Here is a 24,971-nt window from a genome sequence, read left to right on the forward strand (position 1 = left end):
TCACTTTCGCATCTCCAGGTTCCTGAAACAACAGTCTGGCATTTTCTCACTCTATTTACAATTCTGTTTGACGGTGGACTATCATCCTTTTCAAGCATTATTGTCAAGTATGGACTATTGACACGGATGGCATGTTACGTAGTGATAACATACGACATAGCCTTAGCTGTCTCCAGCCTTATAAAAGAGGTCAGGAGAGTTTAGATTTACCAGGGGTTTGATAGTTTAAATACACAAAATCTGTGTTAGGAAGGTTAAAAACTCCCGTGATTACACTTAAAAAAATCACGGAGTCAAACGGCAATGCCATTGATGTCTCATGATGCTTTGCTAAGACAAGCGAGGAAGAAGCCCTCACCACGCAGCACAGACATCTTTAGAGGACATATTTAACTAGGGATTTCTCCTTATGAACATTACGCAACCCAAAAAAGACACAATTTCTATCAAGAAATCTGCCAACAACGTATCACCAGATTATATGCGAGAACTGGTTTGTTTTTTTTTTTTTGAGACGGAGTTTCGCTCTTGTTACCCAGGCTGGAGTGCAATGGCGTGATCTTGGCTCACCGCAACCTCAGCCTCCTGGGTTCAGGCAATTCTCCTGCCTCAGCCTCCCGAGTAGCTGGGATTACAGGCACACACCACCATGCCCAGCTAATTTTTTGTTGTATATTTTTTAGTAGAGACGGGGTTTCACCATGTTGACCAGGATGGTCTCGATCTCTTGACCTTGTGATCCACCCGCCTCGGCCTCCCAAAGTGCTGGGATTACAGGCTTCAGCCACCGCGCCCGGCCAGGAGAACTGGTTTTATACAACCATGATGAGACTGAGGGCTTTGCCTATAGACTGCAGGAATGCAGGCCCTGCAGACAGCCACGTTGCTCCAGAGGGCTCAATCCCAGAGCCTTGGGGGCAGTTACAACGGTGGCACTGGGTGCTTGGCACTCTAAGCTGCCTTCACTGTGCCTGCTGAAGGAATGGGTGGTGGGACGGGGGCTTTTAGTCCCTCTCAAGCCAGAGCCACAGAAGGCAGGCACAGCAGCATCTCTAGGCAACTTCCTCCCAGGCCTTCCAAACTGACAGCTAAGTTCTGATCTTTAACTTTTCCTAAACAAATGGGTTGATTTTTAACACTGTTAGCACAGGGAGAGCAAAGAAAAATAAGACAATAAGACTAAAGGTGACAACTGTTTAGGCTTCTGTGTAAATCATGCTGCAGAGAAGACACTGGGAAGGGGACGGAATGGGAGGTGGGTCAGGGACGTTCTTTCCACAAGCTTATACTGAGCAGCAGGCAGAATGCCCAGCATAAAAATGTGTCAGACGTCAGTCATCCCCGGCCTGAACGAATTTGCAGTGTGTGTATCATATATGCATATTGTTCTTTTTCTGGTTGCCTTTGTTGTATGGTAATAATGACTCTATGGTGTGTCTAGTAACATAACAGAGCCGGAGAAGTGGTTCTGGCTGCGCTGAGTGAGATTAAGGGGAATAGAGAGGACTTCCAGAAGGACCTGATGAGAACTGGGTCTTGAAAGAATTTTCCAGACGGAGGAGGGAGGGGGCATCTCAGACATCAAGTATGTGTACTTGAAAGCACCTGCCCTACAGTTTTGGGGGCTGGGGCCAAGAGGGCAGGGATAGGGCTGTGGGGAGATGACGTGGAAGGATCAGCTGGGACCCTGTCACCAAGGGTGGGTCCAGCCTTCTGCCCGGCCCCTTTTCCCACTGTCTTTCCATTCTGTGCCATCAGCTGTGTTTAGGAGCAAGATGACACCCACCATGGGGTTTTCTGGCTCCCATAGCGTGTAACCCAGGCTGTGCTCAGGAACCATGTGGTGTGTTAAAGGGACAAGCACCTCATTTCTTAGCATCTTGGACCAAAGCTCCTGACTGTTCAGTCCCCGACCCAGGCCAGCAATTGAAGGTGATAGCCAGGCTCGCTAATCATTTGGATCTTTTGGGAGAATTGATGCTATTCTTTCAGCCAATAGCTTTTATTTATAAATACAAACTTTAAGAAATACAAGGTCAATAACCACAACACATGCATTCCAGCCTCAAAAAATTAGATAATTAGCCATCTTAGCCGAGTACTATTTCGCGCTCTCTCTTCTTAAGGTTTTATGAAACTGCCCAGGTCTAGGCTTAAGCAGATCCTAATTGCATGAGTCTATAGATTTGCCGTTGCAGTTGGCCGCCTGGCACTCTCGTGTGAGTGTGCCTCAGCTGGCTCTGTGGGTGACGTGCAGTTGCTCAGAGCAAGCCCACTAATGATGTGATTATAGAAACTTCTTGGATTCCTTTTGTCCCTCACGTCTCCGTGGCCCTGATATGTGGGACACGTGTGGCATTTTAGTCTGATGGGCTCTTGCTTTATTACCCACCATCTGGACCCAGTGTTGGTGGCACTGGCTAGGAGGAGGCGAAATAAAGGAACCAAGAACCAGGCCAAAGCCCTAAGCCTGGGCCCCTGTGATGTCCAGCTGCCTCTGCTGTCTTTCCCCTTTCCCACTAAGAGCACCAGACTTTCCCAGAAATCTGAACTGGCCCTAGGACGTGTCCCCTCCCAGGGGCCCACCTTGAGGACAACGAGACTTGCTTTCTCCTTCAGTTCAAATATTCCATCTGCCACTTGGAAGAGGTACTTTTTTTTATTTTTGAGATGGAGTCTCACTCTGTCACCCGGGCTGGAGTGCAGTGGCATGATCTTGGCTCATGGCAACCTCCACCTTCCGGGTTCAAGCGATTCTCCTGCCTCGGCCTCCCCAGCAGATGGGACTACAGGCATGCACCACCACTCCTGGCTAATTTTTTTTTTTTAGTAGAAACAGGGTTTCACCATATTGGCCAAGCTGGTCTCGAACTCACAACCTCAGGTGATCCACCCTCCTTGGCCCCCCAAAGTGCTGGGATTATAGGCATGAGCCACCACACCTGGCCAATGGAAGAGACACTTTTTAAGAATGGAAAAAAGTACCTGGCATGACTTTTACTTTTCCATAAAGAATGGATGTTTTAACTAAAGGCGACAAGAAACGTAACATACAAGAGAAAAACTCGTACAAAAGGAAGGGAGAAGAAGAATGAAGGGAGGATTCTGATGAGGTGCTACTTCAGAGGCACCTGCAGCCCTGATAAGGGATGTGTACACTTCTAAGGGTGCATAGTTCTCTCTCATGCCACGTCTCTTGGTCTTACCCAATCATATAAAAAGAATCTATACTTGAATTCTAAAGGAAGATGGGGAACAAGGTTTCTCTTGGGTTGGTCTTTTCTGCCTCGGTAACCTCTACCTTGTTATTTCAGGGGGTAACCATTATCACACTGAAATGTTCATGCCACGTAAGAATGAAGAGCAGGGCATAGCAGTCTAGACTGCTATGACATGAGTGAAAACGGTGAGTTCTGCAGAAACCCTGCGGCAGTGGTTCTCAGTCAGGGGAAACCTTGCCCCTCCTCCTGTGCAGAGAGTTGGCCATGTCTGGAAACGCTTTTGGCTGTTACAATGCGGGGTGGGGGGGTACAACTGGCATCTACCGGGTAGAGACAACAGCACTGCCAATGCTACAACACACGGGATAGCCCCCACTGTAAGAACTATCCTGCCCAAATTGTCAATAGTGCCAAGGTTGAGAAACTCTGCCCCCAGGTGAAGTTGTAGCTAGACTATAAACCTCTTAAGGACAGAAACCAGGCCCTGTACCCCTTTTCTAAACACAGGAGAGGAAAATAGCAGGGTTAAGTTAAACGATTCAGTCCCAATTGTCCCAACCTGGCTAAACTTCAGATCCTTCCCCAAAGTCCATGCACTTTCTCTCATAGGGAATTTTTGATTTTTTAATTATTTAAGAGACAGGGCCTCACTCTGTCACCTAAGCTGGAGTGCAGTGGTGTGATCAGGGCTCACTGCAGCCTTGAACTCTTGAGCTAATTTGATCCTCCTGCCTTGGCCTCCCAAAGTGCTGGGATTATAAGAATGAGCCAACACACCCAACCATCTTAGACCTTTTTTTTTGAGACAGAGTCTGGCTCTGTCACTAGGCTGGAGTGCAGTGGTGTGATCTTGGCTCACTGCAACCTCTGTCTCCGAGGCTCAAGTGATTCTCCTGCCTCAGCCTCCTGAGTAGCTGGGACTACAGGTGTCCACCACCATGCCCGGCTAATTTTTGTATTTTTAGTAGAGACGGGGTTTCACCATGTTGGGCAGGATGGTCTGGATCTGTTGACCTCATGATCCGCCCACCTCGGCCTCCCAAAGTGCTGGGCTTACAGGCGTGAGCCACTGCGCCTGGCCCCTAGATGATTTTTTAAGCATTACTTTTCTCCTGGCAGAATTTTCTGACTCTATAGTTCTTGTGAACTTTCAAAGAAAGCCCTGAATAAGCCAGACCCTAATTACAAACGTGCCTCAGTGGAAGAGGCTACAAATTGACTTCAAATTGCTCAAGGTTCATACTGACAGAGTCTCACACCATAAACCTGAAACAGCACGTTACAGTCTGAGGCCTGCTCCAAGCTGGGCGAGAGGGGTCTCGTGAATGCAGGCCCCCTGGGCAGATGAGGTTTGGGCCTCCACCCCTTTGGGGCTGCGTCCTCACTGATCCTTGGGAAGCAGCCCCTCTTGCTGCCTGTGCCTTTGGGAAGCGAGAGGGAGGGGGGAATTCTGGCCAAGCTTCTATAATCCGCCTCCAAATGAACAGGTTTGCCTTGGACCACCACACACTGGTTCCGGCCTGGGCTTGTGGAAGCACCAGCTCTGGGCAAGCCGTGCAGGAAGACCAGTGGCACCTCTGCATTTGGGCTTTGATCGTGATGACCTAAGCCAGGGGTTGGTCTGCAGGCTTCTGCTTAGAGGCCTCTCAAACTCCCCCAGCCAGACTGGGAGGATCAACTGAAGCACTTGGCTACAGACCTACAGGCACTGCCCACACTACAAGCAGCTGCTTAGACCTGAGCCGGTCTAAGAAGATGGCTAATTATTCCCAATGCCACAGTCCATCGTCACAAATGGGGTTACTTTTGGATGTCGGGGTCAAGCTCCTGCACGGATTCTTCTGATCCTCTGTAACTTCCCTCAAACACTGTCCCTGCAATGCAAAGTCAGGGTTGGCAGTTGGCAGTGTCCATTTAACCATCACAACGTGTTCGCACTGAAAGGATGTTAGATCACCTAATCCAACTGGCTTTTTTGTTTTTTTTTTTTTTGAGACGGAGTTTCGCTCTTGTTACCCAGGCTGGAGTGCAATGGCTCAGCTCACCGCAACCTCCGCGTCCTGGGTTCAGGCAATTCTGCCTCAGCCTCCCGAGTAGCTGGGACTACAGGCACGTGCCACCATGCCCAGCTAATTTTTGTATTTTTAGTAGAGACGGGGTTTCACCATGTTGACTAGGATGGTCTCGATCTCTTGACCTCGTGATCCACCCGCCTCGGCCTCCCAAAGTGCTGGGATTACAGGCTTGAGCCACCGCGCCCGGCCTTTTTTTTTTTTTTGAGACAGAGTCTCACTCTATCACCCAGGCTGGAGTGCAGTGGCACAATCTTGGCTCACTGCAACCTCCATATCCCAGGTTCAAGTGATTCTCCTGCATCAGCCTCCCCAGTAGCTGGGATTGCCTGGTTCTGTGTTGCCGAGGAAACCAAGGCCAAAGAAAGGACATGATTAGTCCACAGCAGGCAGCCAGGAGAAAACAAACCCAGGCCTTGAACCTAGGCCTCCTCACTATAAGGAGAGTATATACCACCCGCCCTCCCCAGAGGTGCCTAGCTGAGCTCAGAGAACACAGCCAGCAGTGGAGCCCTGAAATCAGAGCAAAACTCCACCTGATCTATGTGGGCAAAGTCCCCAAGATCCTGGCAGAGCTTTTATGTTTTTTGTTTTAAGAGTTAAAGTAGTTCCATTTAACCCTTGGATATACATTCTCCACTTAGAAGAATGAGAAAAGACAGCGCTATACCCAGAACAGATACACAGGGGTAATTCCATCCACTCAGTTCATTTCCTAGAAAAGAAACTGTCAGTCATCATCACACAGATTCTGTTTTCCAACTGAGACACTGAGGAAAGAGGGAAATGATCTTAACTAGCAGTACCTGGAGAGGAGAAAACACCAAAGACCGATTCTCGGGCAGTTCTTCATGCAAAGACAGAGAAGGACACAATCCTGACCATACGGGTGCATCAGTTTCTAGAGCTTCCTGGGAAGGGCCTTCAAATACAGTCTCCATATGTTTAACTAAGCCTAGGAGGTGAGAGTTATTACCTCATATAATAAGAAAGGAACCAAAAAAGGCATACCAGGGGAGACACAGAGAGTGCATTCTCACAGCGGGTTAGTGGGTTATCTTATGATAATTATTACTAATTTTGAGACAGAGTCTGTTACCCAGGCTGGGTGCAGTGGTTCGATCTCAGCTCACTGCAACCTCTGCCTCCTGGGTTCAAGTGATTCTCCTGCCTCAGCCTCCTGAGTAGCTGAGATTACAGGTGGATGCCACCATGCCCACTAATTTTTGTATTTTTAGATTTGGGTTTCACCATGTCGGTCTCAAACTCCTGACCTCGTGATCTGCCCACGTCGGCCTCCCAAAGTGCTGGAATTACAGGCATGTTCGTATCTTTAAATATGAACACCTGGCCTGGTTTGGTCCACACGTGATGTGGGGGATGAAATGGAACCGCACAGACCTGTCATGAAGATTCCCTAGCTGGAAACCAATTGAGAATCTCCAGTAAGAAAATGAGCTTAAAAATGAACTCGGAGGCCTGAAGAGGGGTGTGGGCCCCAGGACTGCTCCCTCACCCCTTTTCTCTGACACCCAGCTCCCACCAGTGTTGACATAGGCATCAAGCAAGAAAAAAGGTTCACGTCCTACTGGGGAGTTACTGGTTACAGGTTTAAACGGGAGAACCAAGCCCTTGTAGCATTAGGAAGAAACCAAACTATTATAATAGCTTCAATTCAGAACCCACGTGCTCGTGCTTATGCAAGCTCCAAGGTTAGAAAGGCAGTGCACCAGGGTGCTCTGTGGCCTAACGGGCCTGTCACATTAGACCACGAGCTGCTCTAGCCATGGATGTGGGTTATGCCCAGTTTCACATCTAACGTAGAAGCATTCCTGGTCATTCGGTGGTGGTGCATGAATCACCCGGCCAGGCCTTGGATGCCGAGAAAGCCTTGGGAGGGAAGTCGTAAGTATGTCATGGAAAGGGTCCTATCCTGTGTCTGAGAAGGGATAATTGTCTGGCGCAGAGACGTCCCCAGGGAATTCTCTCTTCCCCACTTGTGCAAGACTCCCAGACTTAAAGAGGGCTCTGGTCCATGTGCCCGGAGCCCCGGCTTGAGCTTCTTGGCAAAGGCTCAGGGAAGTGGAGAGCCGTGAAGGGAGGCCCCAGTGAGCCCCACACCTAGTCTTAAAGGCACCTGGTTCCCATGGCAGCCAGAGAGCTCTCAGCCAACCTCTTGAGGGCGTCAGTGCCAGAGCCTGAATTCACAGGAAAGAGCCCAAGCACCACACTCAGCCCCCCTCCCCCAAGCACAGCCTCTCCTCACCTTTGGGGAAGGAGGTGTACACCAGCCTCTCGTCGAACTTCTGGACCTGCCGAAAATTGTTGACCATTTCTCTGGGGGAAGGGTCATCCATGTCTGTGCAGTACAGGGCTGTCTCCAAAGCCAGCAGCTGAGGACAAGAGCAGAAATAGCCCGCAGGCAGAATGACCTCCTCACCTGGCCCCCCGGGAAGAGATGAGCTCTCGCCTCTTGCACCTGGGAGAAGCAGCGGGAAAGCCAGAGAGCTGGTTCCCTCCACAGTGGGTGACTGGGAGCTGGGCAGTGCCGGGTTTGTCTTTCCAGCACCCAAGACTCCAGGGAAGGGCAGTGCTGTTAGTTCCTAATTATACCTGGAATCTGCCCCGTGTGGAGGGAAACCTGGGGTAAAGGAGAGCTCCTTAGCCTCCCACGGAGATTGTGTTCCTCTTTTGAACCTGAATTGGAGCCCAGCTTTCAACCAGGGGGTCGTAGGGCTAGCTCTGATGCTTACATCAGAAGGAATAAAGGACGGAGGTTAGGTGTTTCACAGGTCGTCTGATTTCGGGTTCCATGGCATTTTCATGCACCTGCATAGATGACATAACCTGTTTCCAAGGCAGGCTCTGGGGTAGGATGCTGCTGCTTCCCCGCAGATTTCATCCAACTTTTGGTTCAACACGTCCCCATTCCTGTCTGCCCACCTGCTGCCATTTATCAGGTGACTCAGAGCAGAAGCTTATTATAAAGAGAAGGAGCAGCTGTGAGGCTGCCCTGGCTGCATGAAGCTGGGGGGCCTGTGAGCCTGTGTGCAGTGCTGGCCCCAGCCCCGTCTCCTGGGGAGCCATTTTTCTTCTGATGAATTTAGGCTGTGGGGTCTAGGTATGAGCAGTGACATGGAACTCAGATGACCTAACTTAGGGTCTCAGCTTTGTCACCAAACACTGGATGACCCCACAAGCTTCCACTCCTCCCTCCCATCTCCTGTAAAATAAGCTTAGAGATGATGGCTAGGCATTTTTTTCCCCAGTTTGCACTAGACCTTGAGCCTCGTGGGGGCAAGGACCCTCGCTTAGTCATTGCTGCAATCCCATTTGTTAAACGATTTCATCTGATCCGGTCTTTATTCTGCCATGTAAAGGAACCAGGCTCTCTCCTTCCTGGGAAGTGAATACCACCCAGCCACTGAGGATATATTAGCAAATGCAGCTTTCTTTTTTTTTTTCTGAGATGGAGTTTTACTCTTATTGCTCAGGCTGGAGTGCAAAGGCGCGATCTCAGTGCACTGCAACCTCTGCCTCTTGGGTTCAAGCGATTCTCCTGCCTCAGCGCCCCCAAGTACCTAAGATTACAGGTGCCCGACAGCAAGCCCAGCTAATATTTTATATTTTTAGTAGAGATAGGGTTTCATCAGGTTGGCCAGGCTGGTCTTGAATCCCTGACCTCAGGTGATCCACCTGCCTTGGCCTCCCAAAGTGCTGGGATTACAGGTGTGAGGCACTCTGTCCGGCCTTTTAGCTCTTTCTTTAAAGCACTAGGAGACATGTATTCATTTGCCTAGCTTGACTTCTTTTGAGGCTCAGCCTGGAATGTCGGCAGTGCTTTCAGATACCTGTGATAATTTGGAGAAGTTTTGAAGAGCTGCCAATGAAACTAAGTGAGGAGTTACCTGCTCCTGGGAAATTTGCACAGGGTTTCGGAAAACTGTCCAGAGCACAGTAGGGTTGCAAGGGGGTGTGGTCAGGGACCCCTGGTAGCGGTAATACTCAGCAGTCCTCTCCGGAAGCAGCTCTTCAATGTTGAATCCCGGGATGAATGCTTCCTGGCCTAGGGAGACATGTCGCAGGGGAGATGGTGTCAGCCTCACTCCCCGGGGCATAAGTGCAGATCGGCGGAGTGCCTGAGCCTAGAAACGAACTAGCCCCTCTCAGGGTCATCCCACCCCGGGACCTGGTTGCAACATTGCTCAGAGACCTACTGCTTATAACCTGCTGAACACAGACAGCGCCTTCCCCTTGCACTTGTTGTTCTCAAAGTCACACAAGGCTCACTACCTCCTCCTCCAGCAGAGTGAATATGCATGCGAGGACCTCTCACCTTTGTACTTTACACGTTGAAGGTGACTGAAGATCTTGTCATAGGATGGATTGAAGGACCCCATCTGCAACAGAGACAGGGCAGGTTAAACTGGGGCAGAACAGGAGAGGCTGAGCCAGTACCGATGACTGCTATCAGAAGGGCAAGGCTGCAGGGATGTTGCCACCACTGCCAAGGTCCTTCCTGAAGGATCCACCTTACTGAACAATTACTACGGATCACCAGGCTGTTGAGAGTTAGGGTAATGATCCCGCCTGCTCACATCTCAGGATGTCCTGTTTTCAGCTTAAGGCATTGGGCCTGAATGTCCTGGGGTATGGGGTACAGTGTGTGCTCTTGATGATCCAGATGTGAGCCCGAAGGATGTGACTAACACCCACATCACCCAGAACTTAGGGAGCTCTGAGTTCACAAAAGCCATGTCAGACAAATGAGCATGTTGGGAAATGAGGTACATGCTGCCTCATTAGGAAAAAGCATGCAAGCCGATCAGAAGACATCACTGTTTCTTGGGATAGAGAAAGAATCCATTCCAGAGTTCATATAGAGCAGGGGTCCCCAACCCCCAGGCTGTGGCCTGGTACTGGTCTTTGGTCTGTTAAGAACTGGGCCTCACAGCAGGAGGTGAACAGTGGGCAAGCAAGCATTCCTGCCTGAGCTCCGCCTTCTGGCAAAGCAGCAGAGGCAGCCATTCTCATAGGAGAGTAAACCCTACTGTGAACTGTGCAAGCAGTGGATCTAGGCTATGTGTTCCTTATGAGAATCTAACTTGATGATCTGAGGTGGAACAGTTTCATCCCCAAACCATCCACCTCCCTGCTCCCTGGCCCGTGGAAAAACTGTCTTCTATGAAACTGGTCCCTGGTGCCAAAAAGACTGGGGACCACTGATCTACAGGATGAAGCTTGGATAGCAGGTGTCAAGGGTTCAGGGGCAGATGGAGTATGATGGGGCAGGTGGAGTATGATGATCCCTTTCCAGTACAGGTCCTCCCCAGCTGGGCAATTCCATGCCTTATGCAACAGGGCTAGACGTTAAGGCTTATTTTTCCAATGGACCAAAGAACATTCCCCATTTCTGCTGCTCAGCCACAGAAAGTGCTGCCTCCAGGCCAAGAGAGAAGGGACACTATAGGGGGATACCCACTGCTCTGGAGTTGACATAGAGCCGATACAGGAGCAGCAGATTACCAACAGGTATGCATGGAACCGAAGGTGGAATCCGAGTCTCATCCCTGCTTCAAATTTCATGTGAGAACCTTTTCACTATCTCTTACCTCAATGAGAACGGCTAGGACAGCAAGGCCTTCTGACTTGTTGCTGGCACTGCTGGCATCGGGATACAGGTCTGAGTTATAATGGACAATGTGCAGCTACCGTGGAGAAAAAGAAAATGAGGGGTCCTTGCATGCATATTATCAGGAGATAAGCAACTCATGAGAGCTGGTCACTTCTGCAGAAGACTTGAATCCAAGTGGGAGGACAGAACCCCAGCCCCTTAGCCCCTCAAACTAGCTTAGGTCTCTCAGACCCTCCCCTTATTTTGCCAAGGATAAGGACGTGTGCCCAAGGTGGTCAGGGCACAGCTTCCTTTGATGCCTTTTAGAGACATAATACCTAAGTCAGTACATGCAATATACACCAGTTTGATCTGGAAGGGCAGGGTGACTCGAAATGGAGGCTTCCAGGACATAGGTAGATTTCCATTTTTTCTGACTGGCAACTGGTTGAGAGTTACTATCAATAGAAAGGAATGTCTGAGCTCGATAAGGGGTTGTAGAGACCAAGATTTTATCATGCAGATGAAGCCTCCAAGTAACAGGCTTCAGAGAGAACAGACTGTAAATATTTCTTGTCAGACTTGAGTTCTGTGTTGATGTTAATGCTGGTGAGCTTTTCCTGAATTCTGAGATGGAGGAGGGTGTCCTGAGTCATGTCCAGCTCCCTCTTCCCATCGTGGCCTGAACGAGTTTTCATGTTAACTTTGGAATGCCCTTGGCCAAGAGGAGGGGTCTATTCAGATGGCTGGGGGAAGGGTGGGGGCTTAGATTTATTCTGGTTTACACAACACATGCATTTTTGTTGGTTCTTTGTCCTTGAGACTATGACATATTGAGATATTATTTCTTTTCTCTTCATCCTTTTGCATCTCATGTTTGTAAATACAATTCAAACCTATGTTATCGAATACAGCTTCATTTCCCCATTTTGAACTTTAAATGGCTCCTTCTAATTAAAAAAAAAATATATATATATATATATATAGCAATCAAATTATTTCTTCTTTCTTTTTTTTTTTTTTTTTGAGATGGAGTTTTGCTCTTGTTGCCCAGGCTGGAGTGCAGTGGCATGATCTAGGCCCACCACAACCTCCTTCTTCTGGGTTCAAGTGATTCTCCTGCCTCCGCCTCCCAAGTAGCTGGGATTACAGGTGTGCGACACCACGCCCAGCTAATTTTGTATTTTTAGTAGAGACAGGGTTTCTCCATGTTGGTCAGGCTGGTGTCGAACTCCCAACCTCAGGTGATCTGCCTTCCTCAGCCTCCCAGAGTGCTGGGATGACAGGCCTGAGCCACTGCACCTGGCCTGTTTCCTTTAAGTGGTCCTCTATGAAGGATTCCTTCAGGCCCCCTGCTTCACTATCTTCCCCTCAAAGGACTTAGTCTGCCACCCTGCCATCCCGTCTTGGCTTGGCATCACTTCGAGAAATAGAGCTGACTTCGATATGACTAAAACCCCTGAGGTCCTAAGTCCCTATTTCTTTTTACAGCTGACCTTTGAACTCGTGGTTTGTCTAAGTACTTTTCTTATTGTGTTCAGAGGAAGTGAAGACGAATCCAAGCATAAAGGAACTCCCTGTCGTGGAGACTAAGATAGAATCTTATATGGACTCCATCCAAAAGAACCACTACACTTCCAAGGCCCTTCCTTAAAGGACCCACTTCAGAGACACCTTGATGTCTTTTCTCTAGTAATGGCATTTATGGTCCATCTTAACTAGACCCTTGGTCTGATGATGTGACTTAATAGCAGAAAATACAAGAAGTAGAAATATTTTTATTTTATTTATTTATTTTTTTGAGACGGAGTTTCGCTCTGTTACCCAGGCTGGAGTGCAATGGCACGATCTCGGCTCACCGCAACCTCCACCTCCTGGGTTCAGGCAATTCTCCTGCCTCAGCCTCCCGAGTAGCTGGGACTACAGGCACGCACCACCATGCCCAGCTAATTTTTTGTATTATTATTATTTTTTTTAGTAGAGACGGGGTTTCACCTTGTTGACCCGGATGGTCTCGATCTCTTGACCTCGTGACCCACCTGCCTGGGCCTCCCAAAGTGCTGGGATTACAGGCGTGAGCCACTGCCCAGCCAGAAATATTTTTAAATACATAAACCCTGCCAACCTACACCCTAACTTCCTTTGTGAAAGGAAAATAAATCTTGAAACCCCAAAATCACTAAGCCAAAGGGAAGAGTCAAGCTGGGAACTGCATCAGGAAACCTGCTTCTCTTTCTGTTCCTAAATAAAACCACTACAAAGATTAAAAACAAACAAAAAAAGCTACACATCTCCCTCACATTTTACCCACTGGGAAATTCACTGTGGGCCCCAAGGTCTTTACCCTAAAACAGGTGAAACCTGTTGAATTTCACCCAGACAATGTAAATTGGTAACTTATCTTCACAGGATCAGGACAAAGGACAGAACTCAGTCATCCCTCTGCTCACCTGAGACAAATGCGTACCTAATTGCTTTCTCTGCCCATGTCCATTTCGTCTTGTAAGAATGCAGATTCGCTATCGGAATGCACACGTGACTATTCCTCTACTCCTCTCTCACATGTGAACACTGATCAAAGACTCAGAAGAATGCAACCTCTTGCCTCCTCACACCTTTTAAACATTTCCCCCTCTTTCCCCAACATCTGTCCTTTTCCCTTTAAATATTGAAGCCCTCAATATCATCTTTGAAGAAAGGCGCAGACTTTTCTGTCTCCCAGGCATGTGTCCTTAACCTTGGCAAAATAAACTTCTCAATGGATTGAGGCCAGTCCCAGACACTTTTTGGTTTACAAGTTCTTTATTCCCTGTGGTGCAAGCAGAAGTCTCCACGCTGCAATTTGGTAGCCTGGAGGAAATTTCAGTCCTTGAGCTTCAGGGAAGGACCTGCTCTGAAATATGTGAACCTCCAGTGGTGCCATCCTATTGAGCCAGATCCTGTCCCTTCCAGGCATGGAAGTAGACCTATGATTAGCCTGAGACATTAAGCAGTTCAGCAGTCGTGAAAGGCAGGGAATGGTCACATCAGTATTTGCCATGGACTCCCCTGGCTGATCAGTCAGCAGCCTTTACCTCCTTGTATTTCCCTGTAAATATTCAGAGCCACACCCCCACTTCAGGGCTATGGGAGTGCCAGAATGGAGCATCTCAACCCCCTCCTTGCCCCCCCCATCCCACAATTGCATAGGGACAAATGCTCTGCCTTCCTCTAATTTTCTTCTGGCATTTTGCAATAGCACTTCAAGGTGACATGCCAAGATGCTGTGCTGGCTGACATCCCATCCCTCCTGAGTCTGCTTGCCATGATGTCCTGCACGTTGGATGGCCAGGCATCCCTAGACTTGTAACAGGTAGGAGAGTGGCCCTAGACCATGTCCCCGTGTTCTAAACACAACCCAAAATCAGAGAAAGGAAAGATAGCATCAACAAGATGCAGAGAGCATGACACAGGAAGAAAGGCTGAGAAGTTCTGGGGAGCAATGAGCCCAGTGTGAGTCAGCAGGAGATTTTTGTGTGCACAGACAAGAAGTCAATGTCTAAAAGCTGGGAACACGGCCTCCCTGGCATCATCACTCAGTAAAAGTCACAGAGACAAACTCAGCATGTTTAGGAGAAGCAAGGGACCAGGATATGCAGATGAGCTGGTGGAGTGGCTGCACACCCCTGTGCCAGGGCCAGAGGTGGGGCAGAGAGCCTGAAGGCAGCCTGTCCCATGCTCTGATGTTATCTGCACAGCAGCCAGGTGGAGAGGGTGCCACACCACCCACTGCAGGGCAGCCTCTGCCAAACTGGCAGCCCTACTTACCTCGGCGGCAAAGTGCTCTCCGCTGATGGTGTGCTCGGAACCGTGCGGGTCTTTTGGGTTCCCCCAGTGCAGGTGCAGCTGTATGGCACTGTAGCGAGACTGGAGCCCCTGGATGTGCATGTCTGAGGGCAGGGTCAGCTTCACTGTGGGGAGTGGAGGAGCAGCCTTCAGAGCCCTGGCCAGCTGTGCGCTATCAGAGAGCAGTCATGCAGGCAACGCTCCCTCCATCCCTGCCCCCACCACCCCGGAACTCAGAGAGATAGGTGGGTGGGGCGAGGTGCAGAGCAGAGATACAACCTCAAGGTCAGGCTCTTTCCCTGAGAGTGTCCCCTTTTCCCCAAAGCAACTCCGGTGGCACCGGCACCTTCTTGGTTCCCCTTGGAAAATGATGCCAGAAACACTAACCCTAGAACAATGGATGGGTGTTTATTTATTCCATGATGGATCAGCCACCTGGAACCTTTAGTGAAGTACCTTCCAAGCTTTAGAATTACATAACAACAATGAGAACTGCTATTTATGAAGCATTTACTTCACCCTATATGCCAGGCCCCAACATACATAATCTCCAGTCTTCATGGTACCCATCAACATGTCCATTTCCAGATGGAAGCTGAAGGAGGCTAAAATTCTCACCTAGAGTCTCTTGGCTCATAAGCAGTCAAGCCAGGGTTCAAGTCCAGGTTGGTCTGACTCCAAAGCCTGGGTGCCCCCCCACCCCCCAAAACTGTGTGGTTCCTTGAGTTGTTTATGATGGTCTGGAATTCACTCCAGCTGCACAGCCAGAGAACCACCGGGCTCAGCTTGTCTCCTGCCCCATCCCGAGAGATGTGCTGCTTCTGGGAAGCGCAGCCCTGGCAGGACCATGGGAGCCCAGGGCTTCCAGCATCCCCTGGAGAGAGGGCTCCAGGGATCTCTCAAAGGCGCTCCCGCCCTGTCCCTTCTGCTGGGTGCCTTGGCAGAACCCCTTCCTGCCAGATGGAAAAGGGCAGGCCTGGAAGCCGAAGGAGGCTCAGACCTGGGTCTCCGAGGCCTCCCCCTCACCTGAATGGCCATTGTTGGTCAGGAGAAATTGCTCGTTGGCAGACAGATTGTAGCCTTGGAACGTGAGGGGTGTGAGGCTGGCATCATACTGAAGGATGTCGCTGTGCAGGTCTATGGGGGACTGCAACAGGCCCCCACACGATGGGTACTTCTTGGACCAGCTGTTCTCCCCATCAGGACCTGAACACAGAGATCCAAGCTCAAGATTTAGTGAGTTTCTCACAAAGGGTTTTTCCTTACCTTCTAATTCTCTGTTCGATACAATTACTCCTTTTCCCCTCTTTTCTGAACCCCCAGAGGTAAATCTTCAAGGCCCACAGTCTCGGCCTCCAGAATCAGGCCCAGCAACCACTCAGGACCAGCTGCTCTTAAGTGATGTGGGGAACGAGGACTAGAGCTGCTCAGGCCAGAGCTGGGAGCCCACCGGACTCTGCTTTATTTTGTACATTGTTCTTGACACACACGCGAAGACCTGTTGACTCTCAGCAGTTCGGGATTTGCTTAGTGAGCCCCTATCATGAGCCAGGAATCACCCTGGGTCTTGGAGCTGCCGGGTTTTATGCAGCAGAGCCCCTGCTCATCCAAGCTGGCCTTCTAGCAGGGGAGAATCTAGCAAATTTGCCAGGCCACCTCAGGCGGGAAAAATTAGCATCTTACTAACCACAGTGCCAAGTGTTATGTTGGTGCAAAAGTAATTGCGGTTTTTGCCATTCCTTTCTTGCAAAACCCGTAATTACTTTTGCACCAACCTAAATAGGTCTTTGCAGCTGCTGGTTTTGCCAGTATGACCTTCCTGATGAGAAACCCCTGAGGACACTGACTCTTGATACTCACATGTAGAGTAAGTATAGAACCCAAACTGATAGGGAGGCTTGAAAAATGTCGGATAATTACAGGCCTGGAGTCACGGAGTGAAGCGCAGGGTTTAGGCCGGGGAGGTGGGTGGAAATATGACCACACTATAAACTAATTATTATAATATAATTGATACACTATCAGTGAAGAGGAACAGACTTTAAAAAAAGAAATTCCTTCAGGGCTCAAGCTTCTTCCTAACTACCAGATAGCAGTTCCTCCGCTGGAAACGAAAATAAACATCTTATGTGCTCTTTAAAGAATGTAAATCTATGTTTAAAAGATTATCTCCATGGTAATTAAACATTTCAGGCCAAGGTTTTTCTAGAAAAGCCAAGAATTGGCATGTCTTGACTCCTTAGGGTAGACCCAGGGGGTCCGGTGGGCCCCATCAGAGTTGAGGGTCCAGCTTTGCCATCTGGGGTCTATTCATCAGTATTTTGACACAAGGAAGGGGATTAAATAAAGGGGGAAAGGAACACCACCTCTTCTGGGAATTCTTCTGTAGACTACCGCACTGTTTCGCAGGAGTGTAAATGTTATATTCACCCCACAGAACCCTCTACATCATTTTCTCTAACTAGGGGACCTTATCTGAGAGTGGGAAGAATCAGAAGTAATACTTGGTACCCAGGTTCATTTAAAACGCTACGAGGCGTTGGTCCCAGGCTTAGTTCTTACTTCGAGGTCCAGACACACACATTGGAACCCTGCTGATTTTTCAGGCTGTCAACCTTCAGCTACGCATTCTCAGAAATGTCAGAGCATGATGGAAATGCAGAACCTCCAGTCCAGCCTTTCACTGGACACCAGTCTTCTCCCTGGGGCATACCAGAGTCGCCACGGAGCTATACTATTCTTATTTTCTTTCTTTTTTTTTTTTTTTAAGATGGAGTTCCATTCTTGTTGCCCAGGCTGGAGTGCAATGGTGCTATCTCAGCTTACTGCAACCTCTGCCTCCTGGGTTCGAGCGAGTCTCCTGCCTCAACCTCCTGAGTAGCTGGGACTACAGGCACACACCACCACGCCCAGCTAATTTTGTATTAGTAGAAACACGTTTCTCCATGTTGGTCAGGCTGGCCTCGAACTCCCAACCTCAGGTGATCCGCCTGCCTTGGTCTCCCAAAGTGCTGGCATTACAGGTGTGAACCACCGCGCCTGGCTACTATTCTTATTTTCAAGGCCCCAGAGCAACTCAACTACACCAAGGGGTAGCAGGGGGCAGAATGAAGCAACTATGCGGCCTCATACAGACCCCCGGGGTCAGGAAGAGGCACAGCACAGGGTAAGACTCCCTAAGTGAGGCCGCCAGCCTTTTCTGTGCTCACATCACTGCCTGGGCCCACAGCCAGCAGGGCGGAAGCTGCCAGCCGGGCATGAATGAGAACAGCTCAGGAAGTAAAGAATGCAGCCGTGAGAAGCTTTCTCCTTGCGCACGTGACTAAAGGGAGCTGCATTAGAAGGGCTTGCTTTTCCCCTGGTGCAAGTTCAAAAGATTTCGTCAAGAGGGCATTTTGGTGATAAACAAGAGCCTCTAGAAGACAGGTACCCCTTATTTTCATCTGTGTCCCATGTTGTAAGGTCACATGCCTCATGGGCATTTAGGAAACATTCTCCCAGAGAATGAACGAAAAAAAGAGGGCTTGGGAAAGTGTGACGGGGAATGTGTCCTTTTTCTCTTGCCCTAAATACTCTTTTTTGGAAGTTAGGACCAAATGAGGTACTTGGGGCAGGAAAGACTAAGGATATTAAAGGCAATAGAGTTGGTGTTGGCAAAACCTTTCTTGGAAAGAGAAGCAGCTATGTTGGATCGGGGGGGTCCAGAGAAGGAGATTCCAGCATCAGCTGGGCCAACACCTCAGTGGGTCGTTCCCTGCTGGAGCCTCCATTGCCCTTCGTACAAACAGTGGAGGTTGGGTGGTGGGATGGATACGTGTGGATACTATGTTTTGGAAGGTTTCTTCTGGCTCTTAAGCTCTGATATTCATTAAGAATACTAGGGGCTGCGCATAGTGGCTCACGCCTGTAAACCTAGCACTTTGGGAGACTGAGGTGGGCAGATCATGAGGTCAGGAGATTGAGACCATCCTAGCCAACGTGTTGAAACTCTGTCTCTACTGAAATATAAAAAAACTAGCTGGGCGTGGTGGGGCACACCTGTAGTCCCAGCTACTTGGGAGGCTGAGGCAGGAGGATCGCTTGAACCTGGGAGGTGGAGGTTGCAGTTAGCCGAGATCATGCCACTGCATTCCAGTCTGGCAACAGAGTAAGACTTCGTCTTAAAAAAAAAAAAAAAATGCTAGAACTAATCACCTTTACCATCTGTCAGGCAAGTTTGAATGAGTCGGAGAGACTGCTCACGGCAAGGCAGCTCCTGGGCATGTGACGAGGTGCCCAGGGGAACCAGCTTCAGGAATGAGGGTACACGGCACCAGTGCTCCAGGACTGGCTGGGAGCAGACAGCCATCTACATCAGGAACCTGCCCCGGTCCTGGCTGCCAACCACAGAGGAGCTTGTCCTTAAGCGCCAGTCACAGATCTGTAGGGCAGCAAGGTCAGAAAGCCTGTCTCTGCCTCCTCCTTCTCCTCATCATTGTTATTTTCTGGTAGTAGCTTTGATCCTTGTAACTCTGTAACCTTATGGGGTAAACAAGGCAAGAATTGTACTATTTTATAGGTAAAAAATGGAGATTTAAGTGATTTGCCCAAAGTTTGACTTTGGCTAAGTAACAGTTACCTTGCTTGGCTCACAGGACTTCTGTGTCCTTCAGCATTTATCTAGGAGGTTTTGAGCACCTGAAACTTCCTGCCTCCTATTGCTCTCCTTGAAGGCAAAGACCATCGCTCATCCATCCCTGGACTTCCCACAGTGCCTCAAACAGGTGTTGAGCATCCAGCTTAGGATTGCCTCGGGAAAGGAACAAGCATGAAACAGGTGATGAGGATCGTAAGCTGGAGTCCTACGCTGGATTCCCAACACCTGTTTCATGTTTGTTCCTTTCCCGAGAAAGTGTGCAACTGCCTTAATTCCCTTGTATATTTCTTCTCTTCAAAAAAGAGGGGAAAGGTGAGATCACTTGCCCAGGTTCAAAGCGTACCCTCCTAGCTTTCTAGCTTACCTTTGTGCAGATGGGTTCTGTGTGGGGCCACCCATTGAAACTGAAATCCGATTCTGCCCTGGGAGATGGCCAGCCAAGGACATTCCTAGGCCCCTCCCCCAGCATGGAATGGCTAGTGTTTGTCCCAGCCTCGCACAGCTGGGGACACTGTCAGAGCAGCCTACTGTCTTTTGGGACGTGTAAGAGACAGAGGTGCCATGAGGGTGGACGCCGGGACAACCAATATCAGAGGTGACGACAGCAGCCCTTTCTGTTCCCTGAGCTGTGACATGTGGCTGCATAGTGCTGGCCTCATACTGGCCACTACACCCTGGGCTGCAATTTTTCGGGTCAGTCTCAGCTTTCACACTCGTGTCAAGTGCTCCGCAGCCGGAAATCCTCCAGCGGGAATGACTCTTCTAAAAGAAGCATTTATTTCCAGCTACCGTAAAAATTTGCCTTTGCTCTTCTGAGTTTTGACTTTGCTTCTCTAGCTGGATTCCTCCCATGCCTGTGACACAGGAGGATTATGTGCCTCTCACGGTTTGTTTTTCTAGGTAAAACCAAGGCATATTTCTTTCCTGTCTATGAATTGTTCCTGCTCTAGGCAAAACAAAAGTGGCCAGAATTCCTGTTTTGAAAGGTAACAAGAGATTAACAGGGCACAGCTCAAAATGCCTCTGGTGATTTCTGATTAGGAATTATGAGGCCCAGGATAGGGCCTGTATTATTCAAGGGCCAGATGTTTTTACAGAAAATTTCAAAGGTATATACAACAGTTGAGACAGGAGTGAAATGAACCCTACATCACCCAGCTTGGACCGTCTACAGTTCACGGCTAGTCCTGCCTCATCTATGCTAAGCCCATCCCCTTATCTACCTGGATAACTGGGAAACAAATCCAGATAGATTTCATCTGTACGTATTTCAGTATGTTTCTCTCAAACATAAGGGCTCTAAAACCACATTATCTGACTACACCTAGAAAGTTAACAATCAGTATCTTAAGATTATCAAATCCAGTGAGAATTTAAATTTTTCCAAATAGGTCGTAACTTTTTTTTTGAAAAGGAGTCGATCTGTCGCCAGGCTGGAGTGCAGTGACGCGATCTCAGCTCACCGCAACCTCCGCCTCCCAGGTTCATGTGATTCTCCTCCCTCAGCCTTCTGAGTAGCTGGGACTACAGGTGCGTGCCACCATGCCCAGCTAATTTTTGTATTTTTAGTAGAGATGGGGTTTCACTATGTTGGCCAGGATGCTCTTGATCTCTTCACCTTGTGATCTGCCCGCTTCGGCCTCCCAAAGCGCTGGGATTACAGATGTGAGCCACCACGCTTGGCCATACGTCATAACTTTTTAACGGTTTGTAAAATTCAGGGTTCAAATACAGTCCACATATTGCAATTAGAGGATGTGTTATGGCCTGCATTACTTGATGGTGGAATGCCTCATCAGAGAACACCTGGGCCCCCTCCTCCAAGCTCAATATCTCAGAGCCAGCTTGGTCCATCCTTTGCCCTTAGTGGGTCATGAACTCCCAACTTTCCATGGGTTAGGCCCTCACCATGTTGCATTGCAAAAGCTTCCCACAGACGACCAGCCCCAGCCCTCCTTGTTACACTGCCAGGCTGGCTCTCCTGCAGTAACCAGATCCATCTTGCCATAGCCTGGCTTGGGTGGCACCACCCCACACCCATCCGTACACTCCCTTTCTCCCGAGCACGTCCTGCCCCGCCCCGACAAGACAAAGCAGAGCCTAGCTGTTTTTAATGGCCTTGAAGTGCCCCAACCAAAGTCTTCAAAGGCCCTGACATCCTGCCCTAGCCTGCCCCATGGTCTGGCCAGCTCCCCGAGCCTAAGGAGAGGTTATGCTAACCTGCCTTCACACATGCTCACGTGAAAAAATCCACTCAAATGCCCTCTTCCTTCCTCTGCACCTTTCTAAATTTCATCCAGTCTCCAAAGTCCAGCTCAGGTCCTGCCAAAGCTCCCCCAGTGCTTCCTCATCCCTGGCTCGAACTTCTTGGCCAGCCTACTCGGGTCGTGCACACCAGCAAGCACAGTGACGATCATTAGCCTGTCTCACCTGTGACTGCTATAGCCAGCCTTGTCAGAAGCCTATTCCAGACTAGAATTCAGACTGTGGGTTTCAAAGACCTTTGGAAGACCAGAACTTTATGTCCTATCCCTCTCCATGTCTGAAGGCATCCTTGAATGGATATGGAGGGTTTCTTAAGCTCATTTCAGAAATTCACCCGCAAAGGGATGAGAGAAGAGTGTATGTGTGGTGGTTATGGTAAGGTGAGGATAATGCAAAGGGTTTTGTTTCTTGTTTCTGTTTCTGTTTTTGTTTTTGAGACTGGGTCTTGCTCTGTCGCCCAGGCTGGAGTGCAGTGGCGCAATCTCAGCTCACTGCAACCTCCACCACCCAGGTTCAAGTGCTTCTCCTGCCTCAGCCTCCTGAGTAGCTGGGATTACAGGTGCGCCCCACCATGCCCGGCTAATTTTTGTGTTTTTACTAGAGACGAGGTTTCACCCGGTTGGTCAGGCTGGTCTCAAACTCCTGACCTTGTGATCCACCCGCCTCGGTCTCCCAAAATCCTGGGATAACAGGCATGAGCCACTGCACCCGGCCTGTGCAATTTAATTTTGAAGTTAATTAATTCATTTCTTCAACAAATGTGTCTAGGATGTGTCAGGCACTGCACTAGGTGCCGAAGATGCAATGGAGAACAAAACAGCTCTAGTCTCTGACCTTGCAGCACTCATAGTCCAGTGTAAGAGACTGATAATAAGTCACAAGTAAAGCAATGCACAAAGGAAACAATTGCACTCTGTAATCAGTGCTGCAAAGGAATTAAACAAGGGCTGCAGCAGAAAAATGGAGGGATCCCTGTTAAGCGGATGGTGCAGGCAGGCTTCCTGGAGTAGGTGTCTTCAAAGCTGAGATTTAAAGGAGGGGTAGAAGCAAGCATGAGTGAAACCTGAGGAATGGCATTCATGAGAGAGGGCCCAGCAAGCTCAGAGGCCCTGCTGCTGCAGTAGAGAGCTGGAATATTCCCGGGATGTGTGATGCATTGACTCAGAAAGAGCATGGGATCCATCCGGACTCCCTTTGCCAGGTCTGGGTCCTGCCCTGTGCCAAGGCTGAGCTGGGATCATTTGACACCTGCTCATGTTCTTTCCTCTATCTGTTAGAAGGCCTGCCTGCTGGGAGGCTAGTACCCATCTCTCTCTGTGGGTCATCTAACAGTCCCGCTCCTGTGGCTAGAGCCACAGAGAACACAGCTAAGCCACGGGACTCAGAGGGGACAGCAGCCTTCATGTCTCCTCTAAATTCATCTGGAAACCAGACATCCTCAGGATGGTGTCAGCGTGTAGAAGACACTTTTTTTTTTTTTTAAGAGATGGGGTCTTGCTATGTTGCCCAGGCTGGTCTCAAACTACCAGGCTGAACTGATCATCCTGCCTTGGCATCCCAAAGTGCTAGGATTACAGGCGTGAACCACCACACCCAGCCTAGAAGCTACATTTTAAAAACATGTTTAAAAGACATTTATAGATCCTGCAGTTCACATCTGAAGCTGATTAAAATATCTGTGGCTTCTCATAAAAACCCTGTGGGTTCAGCCAGTCAACAGTGTGACGTTCCCACAGCATCCACCTTGGTAAGAGGCTGACCCCCCCCCACAAAAGGCCACAACCTGCTGGATTCTGCCTGTTTTCCTGCCTGGTAGGTGGAGAGGCACAGTCATAAAGACCAATGTCCTGCGCCGAAGGAAAGGAGGTGACCGGGGCACGGGTTAATAATTGATCAATGAGATCTTATGATTTTATTATGTACAAACAGAGGGCAAGGAATCAAACCGGTGTTAGCCTTTTTCCTTTGTCAATGTTCCCCTGAATCACAGGTGGTGCTGGGACAGTGAGGGAGGTCTAGAGGGTCAGGGATACTTAGTATAAATAAAGCTCAAAGCTGGACTGCCATAGCAGGCCAATTTTTTTTTTTTTTTTTTTGAGATGAAGGCTCACTCTGTCTCCAGGCTGGAGTGCAGTGGTGCGATCTCAGCTCACTGCAACCTCCACCTCCCAGGTTTAAGTGATTCTCCTGCCTCAGCCTCCCCAGTAGCTGGGACTACAGGCGCATGTCACCACTCCCAGCTAAGTTTTGTATTTTTAGCAGAGACGGGGTTTCACCATGTTGGCCAGGATGGTCTTGATCTCTTGACATCATGATCCTCCTTCCTTAGCCTCCCAAAGTGCTGGGATTACAGGCATGAGCCACCATGCCTGGCCAGGCCCACTCTTTCTCCTTGGATTTTACATTCTATAATGTAAAATCTATATCAATAAAAATATGTCAATAAAAATAAACACATTTTCTAAAGATGCTTTAATCCACACTTTGTATCAAACTTTTGTCTTTATTATTTCAATTTCTGTTTGGATCATGTGGAGAAGGAGGGTTGAGACTTGGGCTTGGTAAAAGCCCCTGAAGCCCCCTCTTGGGGAGGCAGGAGGATCAGTTGAGCCCAGGAGTTTGAGACCAGCCTGGGCAACATAGCAAGACCCCATCTCTTAAAAAACAAAAGGGTCTTCTACATGCAGACACCTTCCTGAGGATGTGTCTGGTTTCCAGATGGATTTAGAGAGGACATGAAGGCTGCTGTTCCCTCTGAGTCCTGTGGCTTAGCTGTGTTCTCTGTGGCTCTAGCCACAGGAGCAGGACTGATGGATGACCCCGTCTCTTATAACACAGAGAAATGGGAATCATCTCCCATGCAGCCATGGTGGTTGGGGCCAGGAGTGCAGGCTGGAGGCGAGAAGTGAACCGTCAGGCTGCGGCTGCCGACTCAGCCCTCCACCTGCCCTCCGGAAGTCCTTCTCCTCCACCCAGCCAATAATCCCCATCTAATAGTGCTGGGTGGGGGATGGGGCGGGGACAAAAAGGCTCCACGGTCATTTACACAATGGTGTCAAGGCCTGCATCGGGTGCTTTCTGGAGGCGAGCTTTATTACAGGGAGGCGGGTGGGGTTTCCAGGCTGCCAAAGGTAAAAGGTGATGATGATCTGTTTGCTTTTGCTTCTCCATTTCTGTCCCCCGTCTAAGGTTCTCATGATCTGTGGCCTTAGAGTATGTTCACCGTGGACAGGCTCTGCTCACCTCTCTGGGCTTCTCTGGGTCTGCTCCCAGCTCTCCTTTTCATTCCAGCAGCGATGAGCTGCTTGCATCCTGAAGACACACCAAGCAGCTTCACA

General features: G+C 49.3%; 1 protein-coding gene across 5 annotated transcripts in view; it reads right to left on the minus strand.

Moving 5' to 3' along the window:
- The window catches only part of CA12 (carbonic anhydrase 12), a 58,816-nt gene that overhangs the window by 8,435 nt on the left and 25,410 nt on the right, over positions 1 to 24,971 (minus strand). For 2 of the 5 annotated variants that reach the window (XM_035258771.3, XM_035258770.3), the window contains exons 3-8: positions 15,759 to 15,938; positions 14,715 to 14,857; positions 10,906 to 11,001; positions 9,630 to 9,693; positions 9,202 to 9,359; positions 7,560 to 7,686 (exon numbers count right to left, since the gene is read on the minus strand). In XM_035258771.3, the coding sequence (XP_035114662.1) occupies positions 7,560 to 7,686; positions 9,202 to 9,359; positions 9,630 to 9,693; positions 10,906 to 11,001; positions 14,715 to 14,857; positions 15,759 to 15,938 (768 nt within the window). Of the gene's footprint in view, positions 1 to 1,963; positions 5,096 to 7,559; positions 7,687 to 9,201; positions 9,360 to 9,629; positions 9,694 to 10,905; positions 11,002 to 14,714; positions 14,858 to 15,758; positions 15,939 to 24,971 lie in introns of those variants that run through there. The other 3 variants (XM_035258774.3, XM_035258772.3, XM_035258773.3) reach the window with 2 other exon arrangements.

Source organism: Callithrix jacchus, chromosome 8 (genome assembly GCF_049354715.1).
Source record: "Callithrix jacchus isolate 240 chromosome 8, calJac240_pri, whole genome shotgun sequence".
NCBI lineage: Eukaryota > Metazoa > Chordata > Mammalia > Primates > Cebidae > Callithrix > Callithrix jacchus.